The following is an 18,454-nucleotide window of genomic DNA, read 5'->3' on the forward strand; positions in this document are numbered from 1 at the left end:
CCAGGTTTGATTCCAGCAGGAAATTCCAAGGAAAAGGAGAAATTTGGGAATTTCCCGCCTGGCGCCAGCAGACGGCAGCATGGAGCTGATCCTGGGAATGATTCCCGATGGGAATGAGGGGGAGAGAGGATGGGAAATGCGGGAAAATCGGGATAAGGGGGACGGGAGGTGTCTGGGGAAAAATGGGAGATATAGGGGTGTGGGGGGAGTGGGAATTGTGGAAAAATGGGAAAATGGGAGAGGGAATTGGGAATTGGGAATTGGGAATTGGGAAGGAAAGGAAAGGAAAGGGGAAAAAAGAAAAAAGGGGAAAAGGGAAAAAGGGAAAAAGGGAAAAAGGAAGGAAAAGGGAAAAAGGAAACAAAAGGGAAAAAGGGGAGAAAGGGGGAAAAGGAAAAGAAGTAAAAAAGAGGAAAAAGAAAAAGAGGAAACAAGGGAAAAGAGGGAAGGAAGGAAGGAAGGAAGGAAGGAAGGAAGGAAGGAAGGAAGGAAGGAAGGAAGGAAGGAAGGAAGGAAGGAAGGAAGGAAGGAATTCCCAAATTCCCAGCACTTTCCATTCCCACCCTTCAGAATTCCCAAATTCCCAAATTCCCAATCCCTTCAGCCATTTTCCCGATCCCATTCCCGAGGAAAAGCCGGGATTTATGGACTGTCCGCGGCCCGGCGGCTCCGTTCCCTCCCCGAATCCCAAAAATAGCAACGCCGCTAATGGAGCCGTCAGGCAGCTGATGGATGGATCCGGAATCCGGAATCCGGCGGCTAAATTTAGCGGGAATGAGCCGGAGGACTCCGGGATGGGATGGGATGGAATGCCAGGAGATCATCCGGCGGGAAAACGGGAACAGGGAATGCTGGAAAAACGCTGGGAAAACAACTGGGAATTGATCCCGGGTTGGAAATAAGGAGGGAAAAAAAAATCCCCTTTGGAATGTGGGAAGATCCCTTTTCCTTCCGGCAGGAATTCGGGATTTGAGGAGAGTTTGGAATGGGATAAATTCCATTGAAAGGGAAAATTCCAGCAGGAATTCTGGATTTGAGGAGAGTTTGGAATGGGATAAATTCCATTTGAAGGGAAGATTCTGGCAGGAGTTCTGGTTTTGAGGAGAGTTTGGAATTTGGTGAGTTCCATTTAAAGGGAAAATTCCTGATCCTATAATCCTTGGGAATGGGATTTTCCCATTGTTTATTTGGGGCAGGAAGGAGGTGGAACAGGCAGGGAATTGAGGAATCCCAGAATTCCAGAGGTTGGGAAAGAATTCCCAGACTGCCAGATCCAAGCCAGGCCTGAATTTCTTTGAATTTTGTAAATTTTGGTCATTTTTTTGGAAAATTTTTTTGGGGAATTCCAGAGGCTGGAAAAGAATTCCCAGACCGCCGAATCCAAGCTGGGCTGGAAATATTTTTGAATTTTGGAAATTTTGGGGAATGTTTTGGGAATTTTTGGGGAATTTTTTGGGGAATTTTTTGGGAATTTTTTTGGGATTTTTTGGGAATTTTTGGGGAATTTTTTGGGAATTTTTAAGGAATTTTTTGGGGAATTTTTTGGGGGATTTTTTTGGAATTTTTGGGGGAATTTTTTGGGAATTTTTGGGGGGATTTTTTGAGGAATTTTTTGGGAATTTTTCCGGGATACCCACCTTGCCTGGAGTCGTACTGCCGCATCTGCACTTCCTCCACGCATTCCGCCGGGAACCAGCCGGTCCTTCCCTTCACGGATCCTTCCCAAAATCCTCCCTCGCCGATGCTCAGCACTGCGGGAAAACCGGGAGAAGGGAGGTCAGGGAGGGAAAATCCCGGGAAAAGGGAAACCTCGGGATGGCGGGAATCGAGCTGGGAACAGTCGGAGCTGGAAGGGAATGGAGCTGAGGAATGTTGAGTTTGCTGTGGTTTGAATTCCCTGGAGAATCCTGAAATTCCCGAATTGTTACACTCTGGATGCCCAAATTCCCAAATTTTCCAACTCTCGTGACCAAATTCCAAAATTGTCCCGCTCTGGACATGAAATTCCTAATTTTTCCCACTCTGGATACCAAATTCCCAAATCCTGAGTTGTCCCAATCTGGATGCCCAAATCCCCAAATTTTCCCACTCCGGATGCTCAAATTCCCAAATTATCACACTCTGGATACCAAATTCCCGTCTTTTCCAACTCTGGACGCCAAATTCCCAAATCCTGAGTTTTCCCACTCTGCATGCTCAAATTCCTGAATTCCCAAACTGTCCCATTCCGGATGCTCAAATCCGGAATTTTCCTGCTCTGGATGCTCAAATTCCCAAATTGCACCACTCTGGACATGAAATTTCCAATTTTTTAAACTCTGACACCAAATTCTCAAATCCTGACTTGTCCCAATCTGGATGCCCAAATCCCCAAATTCTTCCACTCTGGATGCTCAAATTCCAAAATTTTCCCACTCCGGATGCTCAGATTCCCAAATTATCACACTCTGGATACCAAATTCCCATCTTTTCCAACTCTGGACGCCAAATTCCCAAATCCTGAGTTGTCCCACTCTGGATGCTCAAATTCCTGAATTTTCCCACTTGGGATACCCAATTCCCAAACTGTCGCACTCCGGATGCCTAAATCCAGAATTTTCCCACTCTGGATGCTCAAATTCCCAGAAGTTCCCACTCGGGATACCAAATTCCCAAATTCTCCCACTTGGGATACCAAATACCCAATTTGTCCCACTTCAGATGTCCAAAAACTCAAATCCCAGTTTTTCCCACTCTGGACACCAAATTCCCAAATTTTCCCACTCTGGATGCCCGAATTCTCAGATTCCTAAATTCCCAAATTGTCCCACTCTGGATGCCTAAATCCAGAATTTTCCCACTCTGAATGCTCAAATTCCAAAATTTTCCCACTTGGGATACCAAATTTCCAAATTGTCCCACTCTGGACACCCAAATTCCCAAGTTTTCCCACTCAGGATGCCTGAATTCCCAAATTCCCAAATTGTCCCACTCTGGATGCTCAAATTCCCAAATTTTCCAATACCCAAATTCCCAAATTTTCCCATTTGGATACCAAATCCCAAACTATCCCACTCTGGATATGAAATTCCCAAATTTTCCCCACTCTGGACACCAAATCCCAAATTATCCCACTCTGGATGTTCAAATTCCCAAATTCCTGAATTTTCCCACTCTTGATCCCTAAATTCCCAAATTCTCCCACTCCGAATACCAAATTCTCAAATTCTCCCACTGTGGATCCCCAAATTCCTAAATTCCCAAATTTTCCCCACTGTGGATACTCGAATTCCTGAATTGTCCCACTCTGGATATGAAATTCCCAATTTCCCCCACTCCAAATACCAAATTCCCAAATTTTCCCTCTCCAGATCCCAGCCCTGAGCAGAATTCCAGGAATTCCCTGGGAATATTTCCAGGGATTGGAACTCCAAACCTCCCTGGGCATTTCCAAGCTCTGACCACCTTTTCCATGGAAAAATATTCCCAAAAATCCAACATTTTCCTCCCCCTGGCCCAGCCTGACGCCATTCCCTCTTTTCCCGTTGCTCATTCCCGGAGAGCAAATCCCAATCCGAAGGGTCGATCCCAAAATTCCATCATTTTTTATGGAATACCCAAGGCCAGCTTGGAGCATCCCGGGATAACGGGAATCGTTTAATTCCCATTCCCACCAAATCATCCCAAAATTCCGGAAAAGCGACCAAACCCCGGAATTCCCGCGGGATTTTTCATTCCCACGTTTCTTCCCGGGTTTTTTTCCCTCCTCCCATCCCTGCCTGTCTATCCGAGTTCATCCCGAATTTATTTTGGCATTCCCAAATAAAGAATTCCCGCCAGGAATTCTCGACATCCAACTCTGCCTGCAGCAGAACAAATCCAGGGAGGAACCGAACAGCAAAACCCTTTCAGGCTGATCCAGGATTTTTTTTTCGGGATGCAAATTCTCCAACTCTCCGGAGGCTCCGGTGCTGTCAGGCCTTGGAATGATCCCAAATCCCGCTTTTTGCTCAATTCCCAACCCTCCGCTCCCTCTGGAAAATTCCCGCTCTGTAGCATTTTGTAATTCCAGCTTCCCGGATTTCTCCGGAGCCTCCCGGTCTCGGCTCTGTGATCCCAAAATTCCTGAGGATTTGCTACTCCGGGAGGATTGGGAATTGTAATTCCAGCTCCTCTGGCATCCCGCCAGGATTGGGGAATGGAAAAATGAGGTTTTTCCATGGAAAAAAGGGTTGGGATTGTTGGAATTCCAGCGGTTTTTCCAAGGATGGAACAACATTCCCGCTGTTCCTCATCCACAGGAAAATGGGAAGTCAAGAGGGATTTGGGATTTCCCAATCCCAATCCAAATCCAAATCCCGCTTTTCCTGGATTGGGAATTGCTCCAGAATTCCTCCTCCCATTCCCAGAATTCCTCCTCCCATCCCTTTCCCGAGGATCCAGGTGGGAACGATCAGCCTGGAATTCCCAAATCATTTCCCAATTCCAAACTCCAATTCCTGAGGATAAAAGCGAAATCCGCGGGAATTTCTCCCGAATTCCAGACCCTGCCAGAACCCATGGAATTACGGAATTATTTGGGTGGGAATGGAGCTTAATTCCCATCCCATTCCAATTCCAACAATTCCCATAATCCCAGCTTTCCTTGGACACTTCCCAGCTTCCCTGGGAATTCCATCCCAGCCAGGAATTCCTTCCAGAAAGGACATTTTCCCGGAATTCAGATTCCCGGATGTCCATTCCAAACCCTGATCCGGCTCTTCCCGCAAGGTCAGGTCGTTCTCATCCCAAATTCCCGAGCTTGGCTTCCATCCCAACCCTGTTTTCCATGAGGGAAAAACTCCAGGAGCTCAGGCCAAGGAGGAGGGAATGAAAACTCCCCTGGGAGCCACAAATCCCGGGATTTGAAGGTCGCCGGGATGGGGAATGGCCATAAAGATGGAAATGAGGGTGGGATGAGTCAGCTGAGATCCCGAAATCCATAAAAAAAGGTTTGGGATGGAGGGAGGAACAGGGAATTGTGGGAATGTCTTCAGGGGATGGAGGTTTGGGAGGAGAGGAGAGACTGGAAGTGGGAAATTGGGATCATGGTGGGAAAAAAGGGACATGAAATCCATAAAAAAGGCTTGGAATAAAGAAATCCTGGGAATGTTTTTGGGAAATGAAACCCCTGGGGAAGTTTGGGAACAGAGGAGGAACCGGAAGTGGAAAATCAGGATCGTGGTGGAAAATTGGGATTATTGGGGAAAATTGGGATCCTTGTGGAAAAAAATCCCCCAAATTCCCAAATTATCCCAAAATCACCAATTTTTCCCAAATCCATAAAAAAGGCTTGGGAGGGAGGAATGAACAGGGAATTCTGGGAATGTCTTCAGGGGATGGAAGTTTGGGAGGAGAGGAGAAACCAGAAGTGGAAAATCAGGATCATTTTGGTGGAAAATTGGTATTATTGGGGGAAATTGGGATCCTTGTGGGAAAATAGGGACACAAAATCCATAAAAAAGGCTGGGAATGGAGGAACGAAGAAGGAATCCTGGGAATGTCTTCAGGGAACGAAACACCTGGCAAAGTTTGGGAACAGAGGAGCAACAGGAAGTGGAAAATTGGGATCATTGTGGGAAAATTTGGATCATTGTGGAAAAACAGGGAATTTTTATGGATTATGAAATCCATAAAAAAGGCTGGGAATGGAGGAATGAACAGGGAATCCTGGGAATGTCTTCAGGGAATGAAAGTCTGGGAGGAGAGGAGAAACCAGAAGTGGAAAATCAGGATTGTTATGGAAACTTGCAGAAAATTGAGATCCCTGTGGAAAAATAGGGACACAAAATCCATAAAAAAGGTTGGGAATGGAGGAATGAACAGGGAATTTTGGGAATGTCTTCAGGAAATGAAAGTTTGGGAGCAGAGGAGAAACCAGAAGTGGAAAATCAGGATTGTTATGGAAAATTGGGATCACTGTGGAAAATTGGGATCCTTGTGGGAAAATAGGGACACAAAATCCATAAAAAAGGTTGGGAATGGAGGAATGAACAGGGAATTCTGGGAATGTCTTCGGGGGATGAAAGTTTGGGAGCAGAGGAGAAACCAGAAGTGGAAAATCAGGATCATTTTGGTGGAAAATTGGGATTATTGTGGAAAAATTTGGATCATTGTGGGAAAATTGGGATCACTGGAAAACTGGGATCCGTGTGGAAAAACCAGGACACAGGAAGGTCCAGGTCACCTCTTCCCACTCCATCTGCTCCCAGCTCCATCCCAGCTCCCCAGGGGTGGGAAAAGCAATTAATTCCCAGGCCTGGAGGGGCTGGAAAAGCTGCAGGAGCAGATGGGATATTCCGGAGGGGAGGGAAGGAATCTGGGATTGGCCAAATTCCCTTTTCCAGGTCGTTCCCGCTGGGAATTCCAGGTGCTCGGAATTCCGAGTGCTCATTCCGTGCCTTTTCCAAGGTCACTCCGTGTTCCCGTTCCTGGGATGGGAATCACACCTGGGAGCTGAAATCCACAGAATCCCAGAATTCCAGAGCTTGGGGAAAAAATTAAAAGGTCATTGAATCCAAGCTGGGTCTGATCCTCGACCCCGAGTGGAATTCCAGGAATTCCTTGGATTCCTCCAGGGATTGGAAATCCAAACCTCCCTGGGTTTTTTCAAGGCTTCACCACCTTCTCCATGGAAAAATATTCCCAAAAATCCAACCTCAACCTCCCCTGGCTCAGCCTGACGCCATTCCCTCTTTTCCCCAAAATTTATTCCTGGGAAACAGATCCTGATCCCATCCCGGCAGAATTCCTGCCGGGAATTTGTGGATTGGGATAAAACCCTCCTGGATAAGATCCTCCTTTTCTCCCTCAGCCATTCCCGGTTTTTCCTCCTCACTCCCATCCTCATCCCATGGATAAGGCTGGAATTCCGACGGGGATTTCCACAGGGAGTTCCTGTTCCGGGTGTGGAATGAGGGTTGGGAATGGCTCTGGATGGATCTGGGAATCAACGCCGGGAATTGTTCCTGTTCTGGATAATTCTGGGAATCAGCACCGGGAGCTGGAATGGCTCTGGATAAATCCAGGAATCAGGACCAGGAGCTGTTCCCATTCCGGATAAATCTGGGAATTAGCACTGGGAGCTGGAATGGCTCCGGATGGATTTGGGAACCAACACCGGGAGCTGTTCCCATTCTGGATATTTTTGGGAATAAGCACTGGGAGCTGGAATGGCTCCGGATGGATTTGGGAATCAGAACCAGGAGCTGTTCCTGCTCTGGATAATTTCGAGAATTAGCACTGGGAGTTGGAATGGCTCCGGATGGATTTGGGAATCAACACCGGGAATTGTTGCTGCTCTGGATAAATCCGGGAATCAACACCAGGAATTGTTCCCATTCCACATAATTTCGGGAATCAGCACCGGGAATTGTTCCCATTCTGGATAATTTTGGGAATCAGCACCAGAGTTGTTCCCATTCCGGATAATTTTGGGAATCAGCATCAGGTGCTGTTCCAGATGGATCTGGGAATCAGCACCGGGAATTGTTCCCATTCCGGATAATTTTGGGAATCAGCACCGGGAATTGTTCCCATTCCGGATAATTTCAGGAATCAGCACCAGGAATTGTTCCCATTCCGGATAATTTTGGGAATCAGCACCAGGAATTGTTCCCATTCCACATAATTTCGGGAATCAGCACCGGGAATTGTTCCCATTCCGGATAATTTCGGGAATCAGCACCAGGAGCTGTTCCGGATGGATCCGGCGGCTCCAGCTGCAGAGCTGATTTGGGAAATGATCCGGTTCTCATTCCCATCATTATCTCACCATTCCGGCGCTAATCAAGCATTCCTTGGAAAAAAATAGCTCCAATCAGCGGGAACGGGGAAGGAAGGAACGCAGGGAGACAGGAAATGTTCCCGAGGAATTTTCGGCCTCAGCAGAAATTTGGGATTGGGGAGCTGGGAGGGAGGTTGGGAAGTGCTGATCCGGATCCCTCCTGTGATCCAGGATTCCCTCAGAATTCCCGTTTTCCTTCCCTATTCCCGAGGATTTTCATCCAACCCCCAGTGGGATTGGGTTTTCCAGGGAGTTGAGTCTTTTCCATGGATGCCGTGGCTTGGAATTCCAGGAATTCCCGGCTCTCCCAGCATTCCCAGTCTGCGTCCAACCTTCCCAAGTTTTCCCTGGAAAACTGGGATGAATCTGGGATAGCTCCACCCACATCCAGCAAATCCAGGGAATTCCAGCTCCCGGAATTCACAGCCATGGGATAGGGAAAGCTTTTCCCGTTTTTTCCCTCAGTGGGAAAACCAGGATTTCTCAGGGAGCTGATTCCAGGAATTCCCTGTGTTCCTGGGAATTCCTGGAATTCCCGGGAATACCTGGGAATGCAGGGAGGATCAGGAAGATCCAAAGGCACCTGGATTCAGCATTCCCAGGAAATTCCCAAGCATGGATATCCCTCAAATCTCACCCAGAAAAACCGATGTGTTGGAAAATCCTGGAATATCCGGAGCTGGGAAAGATCCAAAGGGATCAAATCCAGCATGGATTGTGTGGGAATGTTCCTCCTCCTGCTATTCCCTCTTTTCCATAAGCTGGGGATGAGCATGGGAGAATCCCAGGGAGTAAAAGGGAAAAAAAAATAAAATCAAAAAACCCAAAAACCGAACAAAACAAAAACCGAAAACCAAAACCAAAACAAAAAGAAAAAAAAACCAAAACCCCAAAACCAAAAACAATAACAAAACCCCAAAAAACAAACAAAAAACCACAAAAAAACCCCAAAACAACAACAACAAAAAAGGTGGAATGTTGAGAATATTCCATAGGATAAAACACAGGGAGAAATTCCCTGTTCCCGGAATCTGCTGGATCCAGGAATTGCTGGATCTGGACAAATGGCAAATCCAGGGAATGCTGGCTGAGGGATGCAGCAGGAAAAGTGGGAATGAGGCACTGATCCAACAGCAGCCAGCTGGAAATCCCGGGAAAAGCTCATTTCCAGCTCCAAATGGGAATTCCTGAGTGTCGGAAAAGCTGGGAGAACTTCCCAGGTGGATCCCAGGGTTGGAATCTCAGCCCTTGGATCAGAATTCCTCAAATTCCTGCTCCAGCCTCGGGAATAACCAAAAATTGGGAAAAGCAAATTCCTTCAACAGACTGGGATTGCTTGTCTTGGGAAAATCATGGAATGGTTTGGATGGAAATGGATCTTGGATTCCATCAATTCCCATTTGTTCCAAGGGCAGGGAAAATTCCCATGATCCCAGATTTCTCCAACCTGGACACTGCCAGGGATCCAGGGGCAGCCACAGCTTCTCTGGGAATTCCATCCCAGCCAGGAATTCCTTCCCAAGATCCAACCCAAATCCCCTTTTCCAGCGGGAAACCATTCCCGCCATTCCATCCCACGGAAATATTCCCTGTCCAGCTTTTCCCGGATTTTCTTCAAGCCCCTGGAATGTGCCGGAAGCTCTCCCTGGATCCTTCCCTTCTCCAGGGGAACATTCCCAATTTTCCCGGCCTGGCTTCTCCCAGGGTTTATTCCCTGCATTCCCAGGATTTTCCAGGAGAATTCCCTGTCTCGGGGAGCAGCGGCAGCTCAGCATTCCCGAGCTCCGGAAAACCGGGAAGAGCAGCCGGAGTCGTCTCGCAGCCGAGCCCACGGAAAACACGGGTGGGAGAGGAGTCAGCGATCCAAGGAAACCCAGAGCTCCTGCCAGGCTGCTCCGAGCTTTTCCCGGGAAAAGGAGGAGGAGGAGGAGCCCTGGGAGTTCAGGGAATCCCCTTGGCTGCCGCCGGAATCCGCCGGAATCCTCTTCCCGCTGAAAAGCCGGGATGTGTCTTTTAGGGATTAGGCGGAAATTCCTCGGCTAATCCAGGCTGGGAAATGTCTTGGATGTTTTTCCAGCCGGAGGGGATTTTCCTGATCCCTCAGGGAACGATTCTGCTCCAGGGGAATTTTGGGATCAGCCAGTTAAACGGGGATTGGAGAATATTTCGGGAATCGCTCCCTGTTGTGATTCCCAGCTGGAAAACGGCAGGATTTGGGAATTCCCCATCCTGGAAAAGTGCAGGGAGAGGGAATCCTCGGCAGCCTCAGGGAAGGAATTCCCAGAATTCCCAGAATTCCCACCCCCGGAGCTCCTGGCAGGATGAGGAGCTCCATGGGAAGCCTTGGATCACGGCCAGAATTCCAGAATTCCAGCAGAGCTGAGCTCAGCCTGGCAGGAGAACCCTGGGAATGCCAGGAGGATCAGGACGGGTCCATCCCAATTGGAATGTGGGACAAAGGCAGAACCATCCCCCAAAAACATGGATCTGCATCCAATGGGGGAGCAGCTGAGTCCTTGGGAATCCAGTTGGGTTGCCATGGTGCCATTGCCATTCCAATTCCTAATGTCCCATTCCCACTCCCAAGGTCCCGTTCCCATTCCCACTGCCCTATTCCCATTCCCATTTCCCCATTCCCACTGTCTCATTCCTATTCCCATTGCCCCATTCCCACTGCTCTATTCCCATTCCTATTTCCATTCCCATTCACAATGCCTCATTCTCATCCCCATTTCCATTCCCACTGTTCTATTTCCATTCCCACTGTTCTATTCCCACTCTCATTCCCATTCCCACTGCCCCACTCCCATTCCCATTTCCCCATTCCTATTCCCACTATGTCATTCCCATTCCCATTCCCTCACTCTCTGCCTCAGTCCCATTCCCGTTCCCTCATTCCCGTTCCCTCATTCCCATTCCCTCATTCCCATTCCCATTTCCCCATTCCTATTCCCACTATGCCATTCCCATTCCCATTCCCATTCCCATTCTCATTCCCATTCCCTCACTCTCAGCCTCAGTCCCAGTCCCATTCCCATTCCCATTCCCACTGCTCTATTCCCATTTCCATTGTTCTATTCTCATTCTCACTCCCATTCCCATTCCCTCACTCTCAGCCTCAGTCCCATTCCCATTCCCATTCCCATTCCCTCATTCCCATTCCCACTACCCCATTCCCATTCCCATTTCCATTCCCACTACGCCATTCCCATTCTCATTTCCATATTCCTATTCCCACTCCCCCATTCCCATTCCATCTCTCTCTGCCCCATTCCCATTCCCATATTCCCATTTCCATTCCCATTTTCATTTCCCATTCCCTCTGCTCCATTCCCACTGCCCCATTCCCATTCCCTTAGTCTCTTCCCCATTCCCATTCCCATTCCCTTAGTCTCTTCCCCATTCCCATTCCCGTTCCCATTCCCTTTCCCACTCCCCCATTCCCATTCCCATTCCCTCACTCTCAGCCCCATTCCCACCTCCTCCCCACCACAGCAGCTTCCCAGGAATTGCTTTTCCAGCCCTTTTCCAGAGGCTGGAAATATCCTGGGATATTTTCCAGGCTCCTCCCTAAACCAACCCATTCCCCATTCCCTTCCAAATCCCATTCCCATTCCACAGGGAATGAATCCTGCACTTCCCATGGAATTCTTCCTCTCTCCTTTAAGTCAGAATTCCAGAATTCCAAGGAATTCCTGGAATTCCTCTGGCTCCCTTCAGCTGGGAATTCCCAATTCCTGGAATGCTGTGGGAAGCAGGAATTCCCTGCCAGACATTCCCAAAACTTCCCAACTCTCCCCATCGGCTGGGAATGCAAACCCACATTTTCCAGGGAATATTCCCAATTTTTTCCCTTATTTTTAACTATTACAGACCAGGATATGGAAAAATTCCTACTCCAGGCTTTCCTACGGGAATGCCAACACCGGATTCCTGCTGGATCATTCGGGATAATCCTGATTCCCATGGATTGATCAGAATTCCAGGAAAAATTTTATGGATTCCTGGATTTGTCAGCACCGAGATGATTCCAGGGATAGGGAAAAGGAGGATGACGTCACCTTTTCCTTAAAAACCTGGGGTTGTTTCGCTCCTGGAGGTTTGTTAATTCCATGGAAATTCCAAGATTCCCGAGCAGCCCTGACCCCGCTGGAGCATGACACGGTGCTTCCCAGACTTTGGAAAATTCCTGGAATTCCCAGAGCTTTGGGAAAGAATTCCAAGGTCACCGAGTCCAGCCTGGAGCACTGAGCGGAATTCCAGGAATTCCTTGGATTCCTCCAGGGATTGGAATTCCAAACCTCCCTGGGCAGCTCCTGCCAAGGCCTGACCTCCTTTTCCATGGAAAAATTATCCCTAAATTCCAGCCTGAGGTGATTCCCTCCTTTCCTATCTCTTATTCCCTCAGGAATTGTGTGGCTCTGGAATTCCCAACTCCGACAGCATTTCTGGGCTTAATCCACGGAAATGAGGAAAAAAAATTCCATTTTCCTCCTTTTCCTCATGGGAACAGCAGCCTGGATGAGGAAATTCCCAGGTTGGAATCCAGGTGATCCCAAATCCTGCTGGATGGGATTTTCTTGGGAATGGGAATTCACCTGGAGCCAGTGGGGCTTCTTTGGGAAAAGAGCGTTTTCCATAGGGTTTTCCATGGGGTTTTCCAAGGGGTTTTCCATGGGGTTTTCCATGGGGTTTTCCATGGGGTTTTCCATGGGGTTTTCCATGGGGTTTTCCATGGGGTTTTCCATGGGGTTTTCCATGGGGTTTTCCATGGATATCGCAGCCAAGGACACAGAAAGTTGGGCTTTCCAACAGAATTTTTTGGGATCAGCTCTGCCCCATCCGATGATTCCCGATCCCTGGATCAAGGATCACATTCCCAGCCAGCGGTTGGATCGCTGGGAAAGGATGGATTTTCCCACCACTGGAAAATCCAAAGTTTTTCCAAGAGCACTGGGAATTCCATCCAGGAAAAACGAGGCTCTGGAATTGCCTTTTCCCACCATCCCGAATCCCTCGGGAATGGGAAGTTTGGGATTCCTGGGAATATCACGACAGACAAGGATGGGGAAACTTTGGGAATTGCAGGAAAAGCAGGATGGGAGAGGAAGATCTTTCCTTGTGCTCTGCCCTGATCCCACTGGGAATAAACAGCAGGAATGAAGGGAAAATTGGGAAAAGCCAAGCTCTGAAATTCCTGGAAAACTCCACAAACATGGAGAGGCAACAGCGAGGGGAAAAAATGGGAAAAAGGATAAAGCCGGGTGAGGAAAAGAAAAAAAATCAAGGAAAAATTCCATAGTTACCTACTTCACGGAGCTGCTGGTCTGGAGCATGGATGGGAACGGAAAAGAGAAAAAAAAAACATGGAAAAGAGGAAAAAAAAAACATGGAAAAGAGAAAAAAACATGGAAAAGGTGCAGAGATGCAGAGCAGAACAACGGAAATGGAAGATGGGAATTGTTTCCAGCTAAATCCCTTGGGAATTTCCCCTGGAATGCTGTCCAGGGAGGGGTGAGCTCCTCATCCCGGTCAGAGCATGGAAAATCCATAAATCCCAACGCAAATTCCCGAATTTGGGTTGAATTCCAGGTCAGGACCATGGATAGATCCTGAAAACTCAACACAGGCTCCTGAATCCATTGGGATTCCAAGTCAGACCATGGACATTCCTCCAAACCCAAAAAGATCCCAAATCCATTGATATTCCAAGCCAAACTAAAGACATCCTTTCCAAACCCCAAAAATATCCCAAATCCATTGGAATTCCAACTCAGATCATGGACATTCCTCCAAATCCAAAAATATCCCAAATCCATTGGAATTCCAAGTCAGACCATGGACAGATCCTAAAAACACAACACAAGATCCCAAATCCATTGGAATTTCAATTCAATTCAATTGGAATCTCCTTCAAACCCAAAAATATCCCAAATCCATTGGAATTCCAACTCAGGACCATGGACAGATCCTAAAAACTCAATCCAATATCCCAAATCCATTGGAATTCCAAGTCAAACCATGGAAAACCCTCCAAACACAAAAATCCATTGAAATTCCAAGTCAGCCCATGGACATCTCTTAAAAACTCAATCCGATATCCCAAATCCATTGGAATTCCAATTCAAACCATGGACATTTCCTCCAAATCCCAAAAAAATCCCAAATCCATTGGAATTCCAATTGAAACCATGGACATTCCCTCCAAATCCCAAAAAAAATCCCAAATCCATTGGAATTCCAGCTCATCCGGATCCCGGAAAACACAATCCATGAAAACCCAACAGCGCCACGGATTGAGTTCTCATTGGCCAAATGTTCCCATTAATAATATAAATAAATATAAATTAAAAATAAAAATATAAAAAATATAAATATAATAATAAAAATAAATATAAAAAAATATTAAAAATAAATATAAAAAGAAATATATTATATAAACATATATAAATATATATATAAATTTAAATTTAAATATAAATATTTAAATATAAATATAAATATAAATATAAATTTAAATTTAAATATAAATTTTAAATGAGATCAACTCATCCTGGGAATTTCCATGATTTTTCTGATGCATTTTCATCTGCGCATTTTTAAAAATCTCATTTTTTGGGGGGAATTTCGGAGATTCTGAGATGTCTCCAATAGATCCCAATTTCCCCATCCACCCAAATTCCCAGTTTTTCCCTGATCCATGATCCCAGCAATTCCCAATCCCACGGAAAGCAAACCCCCCTGGAATTTTCCCGCGGATTTTGGGTCGCGCCGGAAAACTGGGACAGGGCCGAGGTCGGCCTGAGGGACAGCGGGAATTAATGAGGAATTTTCTAATTTTGGGATGGGAATCAGGGCCGCCTGCCAGCTCCCATATTCCTGACGGGAATATCTCCCGGATTTTTTTCCGTTTCCAAGGAAATCCAGGCTGTCGGATTCCAACTGTTTGGAGGTCACTCGGAGCTCCTCGGCTATTCCAGGTGGGAATAACAATTCCCAGAGTCGTCTGGAGCTGAGATGGGAGGAAATCCATCTGGAATTCCCGGGGAAAATCCCGAAATTATTCCCCAAATTCCCGGGAAAATCCTGAAATTATTCCCCAAAATGGAGGAGATTCCCATTCCCATCTCGATTTTGGGAATATTCCGGGATTTAGGGATGGAATTCCCAACGGAATTCCCACAGGGAAGGGAAGAGGGAAGAGATTTTCCCAGAGGATGGAGAAAGCAAAATTCCAGGACCAAATCCTGGGATTAAAACACAGCAGGGAAAATTGCCAGGAAATGCAGAAAATTAATCCTTGAAAATAATCCCCAAAAAAAGAGGGAATTTTGTTTCGATTAAAAAAAAAAAAATCCGGGAATTTTCTTAAAAAAGATGGAATTTTATTTGATTTTAAAAAAAAAAATCTGGGAATTTTCTTAAAAAAGATGGGATTTTGTTCAATTTTTAAAAAAAAAAATCCAGGAATTTTCCTGCTGAATTCCCTACTTTTGTGTCCAAAAGTTTTTCCCGCCAGGGGCATTCCCTGCCTCCGATTCCCGAAAAACCAAACACGGAATTATCCCAGGAAAGTCTCTTCCTCTGGAAAACTGGATCATCTCCTTGGGTTATTCCATCCAAACAAAAAAAAAAAAAAATTTGAGATTCTCCAAGGAAAACTGGAGCACATTCCATAGGCTGAAAATTCCAATCAGCAAGGAATTCTGGGATCAGAGTGGTGATGATGATCCCAAGTTTTTGCTGGATGAATCCTCGAAATTCCGGCAGAAATCCAGGTGGAAGCAGAGCCAGGAATTTTCCTGGATTTATCCAAAATTCTGGATGAACCCGGAAGTGAATCCCGACGGATCCAGATCCGCCACATTCCAAAGGTTTTTCCAAGAAAAATTCCTTGTGCATCCAAGCAGAGCCAAGGAATTTCGGGAATTTTCGTTGATCCCAAATGGATTTTGCTGGATTCGCATTCAGATCTTGGGATGAGCAAATCACCCAAAGCCAGGCTTGGGAAAAAAGCAGGAAAAGCGGGAATTTCATCCCAAAAATCTGAGTTTGGATGGAATTTCCCTCTCTTGTCGCCAAGGATTTCTCCAGGGATAAACGATGAGAATTCCCAACGCTATCCCAGATTCCAAAGGTTCTCATTTTAATGGGAATGTTCTGGGATAATCCGCCCTCATCTTGGATAATTCCGTGATTTTTCTGATTTTTTTTATCTGTGCATTAAGAAAAATCTGAATTTTTTTTGAATTTCGGAGATTCCGATCGATCCCGACTGAGGAACGCCGAGTTTGCCGTGGGAATTCTTGGTCTTCTCCAAAAAAAAAAAGGAAGAAATTCCATGAAAAACAGGCAGGTAGGGAATGAAAAAATCCGGGAATGTTGCGGGAAACGGTTGGATTAGGATCTTCCAAGCTTCCCTGCGGATGTGGAAATTTTGGGGAAAAGGATTTTCCCTGGGAAGAAAAAATGGATGCCGAAGGAAAAGCGAAGCCTATTTGGGAAATTTGGGAATTTTCGATCCTGAGGAAGATCCACCACAAGAATTCATGGAATTACGGAATGGTTTGGGCGGGAAAGACCTTAAGGATCATCCCATTCCAATCCCTGCCAATTCTCACAATCCCAGGGATGATTCCAAAGATTTTCCAACCCTTTTTCCCACAAAATCCTGATTTTTTTCCCTCCACATCCAGAAGAGAATTTTCCCTCCGATTTCCAGGCAGGATATTTGGATTTATCCAAAAATCCACCAAACTCTTCCCGCTGACCTGAAATCCATGAAATCCCGATGGAAAAATCCCAACCTGACCCGAAATGAAGGAATTTATCCTGAAAAAAAAGCCGGATTTGGGACAGACGGAATTCCCGAGGGTTTGGATAATTTTCCAACCGGGAACCAACTACATCCTGGTTTTTCCCCAATCCTTTCCCAACGACCTTCCCGGCGGATAAAAACCAGGAGGAGAAATTCCCAATTGGAACGGATGGAAAATTTCCTTGGGAATTCCAAGGTTTGGAGATGTTTGGGAATAAACTGAGGATTCAAGGGATGGGAAAACTGGGAATTTTTTCCCCTGGAGAAGGGAAGGATGCAGGGAGAGCTTCCAGCACATTCCAGGGGCTGAAAGAAAATCCGGGAAAGGTGGAAAAGGATTTGGGGAAAAAAGCATGGAGGGACAGGAAAAGCGGGAATGGCTTTGCGTTGGGAAAGGGTGTGGATTTTGGGAAAGAATTCCTGGAATTCCCTTTATTCCCTTTTCTCTCTTCTCCCTCTTCCAGGATTCATTTTTTCCAAGAGGAAATAATTTATCCACTTTTCTCGTCATTCCCCAAAAAATCCTTTCGCTCCCAAAAACCAGTGTTTGTGTGAGGCTGGAATTCCGAAATTCCCATGATTCCGTGATTCCCAACATTTTTTGAGAACCAATTTGGGACATCCTGAGCTAGATTCCCGAATGGAAGTCACTCCGGACAGGATCCAGAGGGGAGAGAGGAATCCTGGGATGTGGAAAGTTCCAGAGCTTCTTGGGAATTGCAGCAGGAAAATCCATGGAAAAAATCCGTGGGAATTGCCGCAGGAAAATCCATGGGAAAAAATCCACGGGAATTGCCGCAGGAAAAGAGGTTTGGATACGGAGAGGTGAATTCCAGGATTTGGAATTATTCCCTAATAAAAAATTCCTTCTATCCCAACAACCCCCAGAGAGGATTCCACAAATCCCAGAATTCCCAATTTCCCGCTCAATTCCCAGAGCTCAGAATATCCCCAAGGAAGGGAAAAACCTGGATACACCTGAGGAAAATTCCTCCTCATCCCAAAGAGCCCAGAAATTATTCCAAACCCAGAATTCCCGATTTTTTCCAGGCTGGATTTTCAACCCTTGCCGTGCCCAGGAAGGATTTTTCCCAACGCCCTTGGAATTTCTTTCCCATCTCATTCCTTCCCTCATTATCCACGAGCCAATCAAGGACAAACTCTCCTCTGCCGGAATTCTTTTCCATAAAAAAACCCTGGATTGATTCTCGCCTTTGTCGTTCCAAAATTCCGGGAATTTTCTGGAATTTTCACCGGGTTGTCTAAAACCCGACCGGGAAAATCCTGGAAATCCCTGAGGAAAAGCAACTCCTGCCCTTCCAAACCCAGAATTCCCGGGAATCTCTTCCATTCCAACGCGGAATGGCAGCTCTAGGGAGAAGCCAGAACTCCGTGGGGAAAAATTCCTGATCATTCCTGCATGGAACATTCCTGAAAATCCCCAAGGAAAAGCAGCACGGGGAATCTCCTGCTCCCCCAAATCCCAGAGTTCGGGAGAACTTCCCGGGAATTTGCTTCCCACATGGAATTGCAGCTCTGAATGGAATGGAATTCCCAAGAATTCCCAGTTTTCCTCATCCAGGAAAACTCCACAAAGTGTCATTCCCAAGGTGAAAATTTCCAGATTTTCCGCCATTCCCTTCTCCAGCAGGACCTGTTTGCAGCCCCAGAATTTCGGGATTTTCCGGACTTTTCCAAAACCCAAGGAATGGCTGGGAAGTTCTATCCCAATCTCCCACATCCACTTCCTGTTCCCAACCCCTTCCTGCTTTTCCCTGTGGGATTCCTTTGGGATTTTCCCTCTGGATCACTCCAAGAGCTCCCTCCATGCA

General features: G+C 46.5%; 1 protein-coding gene across 7 annotated transcripts in view; it reads right to left on the reverse strand.

Moving 5' to 3' along the window:
- Positions 1-18,454, reverse strand: part of SHANK3 (SH3 and multiple ankyrin repeat domains 3) — a 138,864-nt gene that overhangs the window by 69,581 nt on the left and 50,829 nt on the right. For all 7 annotated transcript variants that reach the window (XR_014856288.1, XR_014856286.1, XM_085081180.1 and 4 more), the window contains one exon: positions 1,638-1,751. Coding sequence is in view for 5 of the 7 variants with exons in the window: in XM_085081180.1 (XP_084937306.1) it covers positions 1,638-1,751 (114 nt within the window). In the remaining 2 variants the exon portion in view is untranslated. The remainder of the gene's footprint in view (positions 1-1,637; positions 1,752-18,454) is intronic.

The sequence above is a fragment of the Lichenostomus cassidix genome, chromosome 1Aa (genome assembly GCF_008360975.1).
Source record: "Lichenostomus cassidix isolate B80296 chromosome 1Aa, HeHo_3.0, whole genome shotgun sequence".
NCBI classification, from domain to species: domain Eukaryota; kingdom Metazoa; phylum Chordata; class Aves; order Passeriformes; family Meliphagidae; genus Lichenostomus; species Lichenostomus cassidix.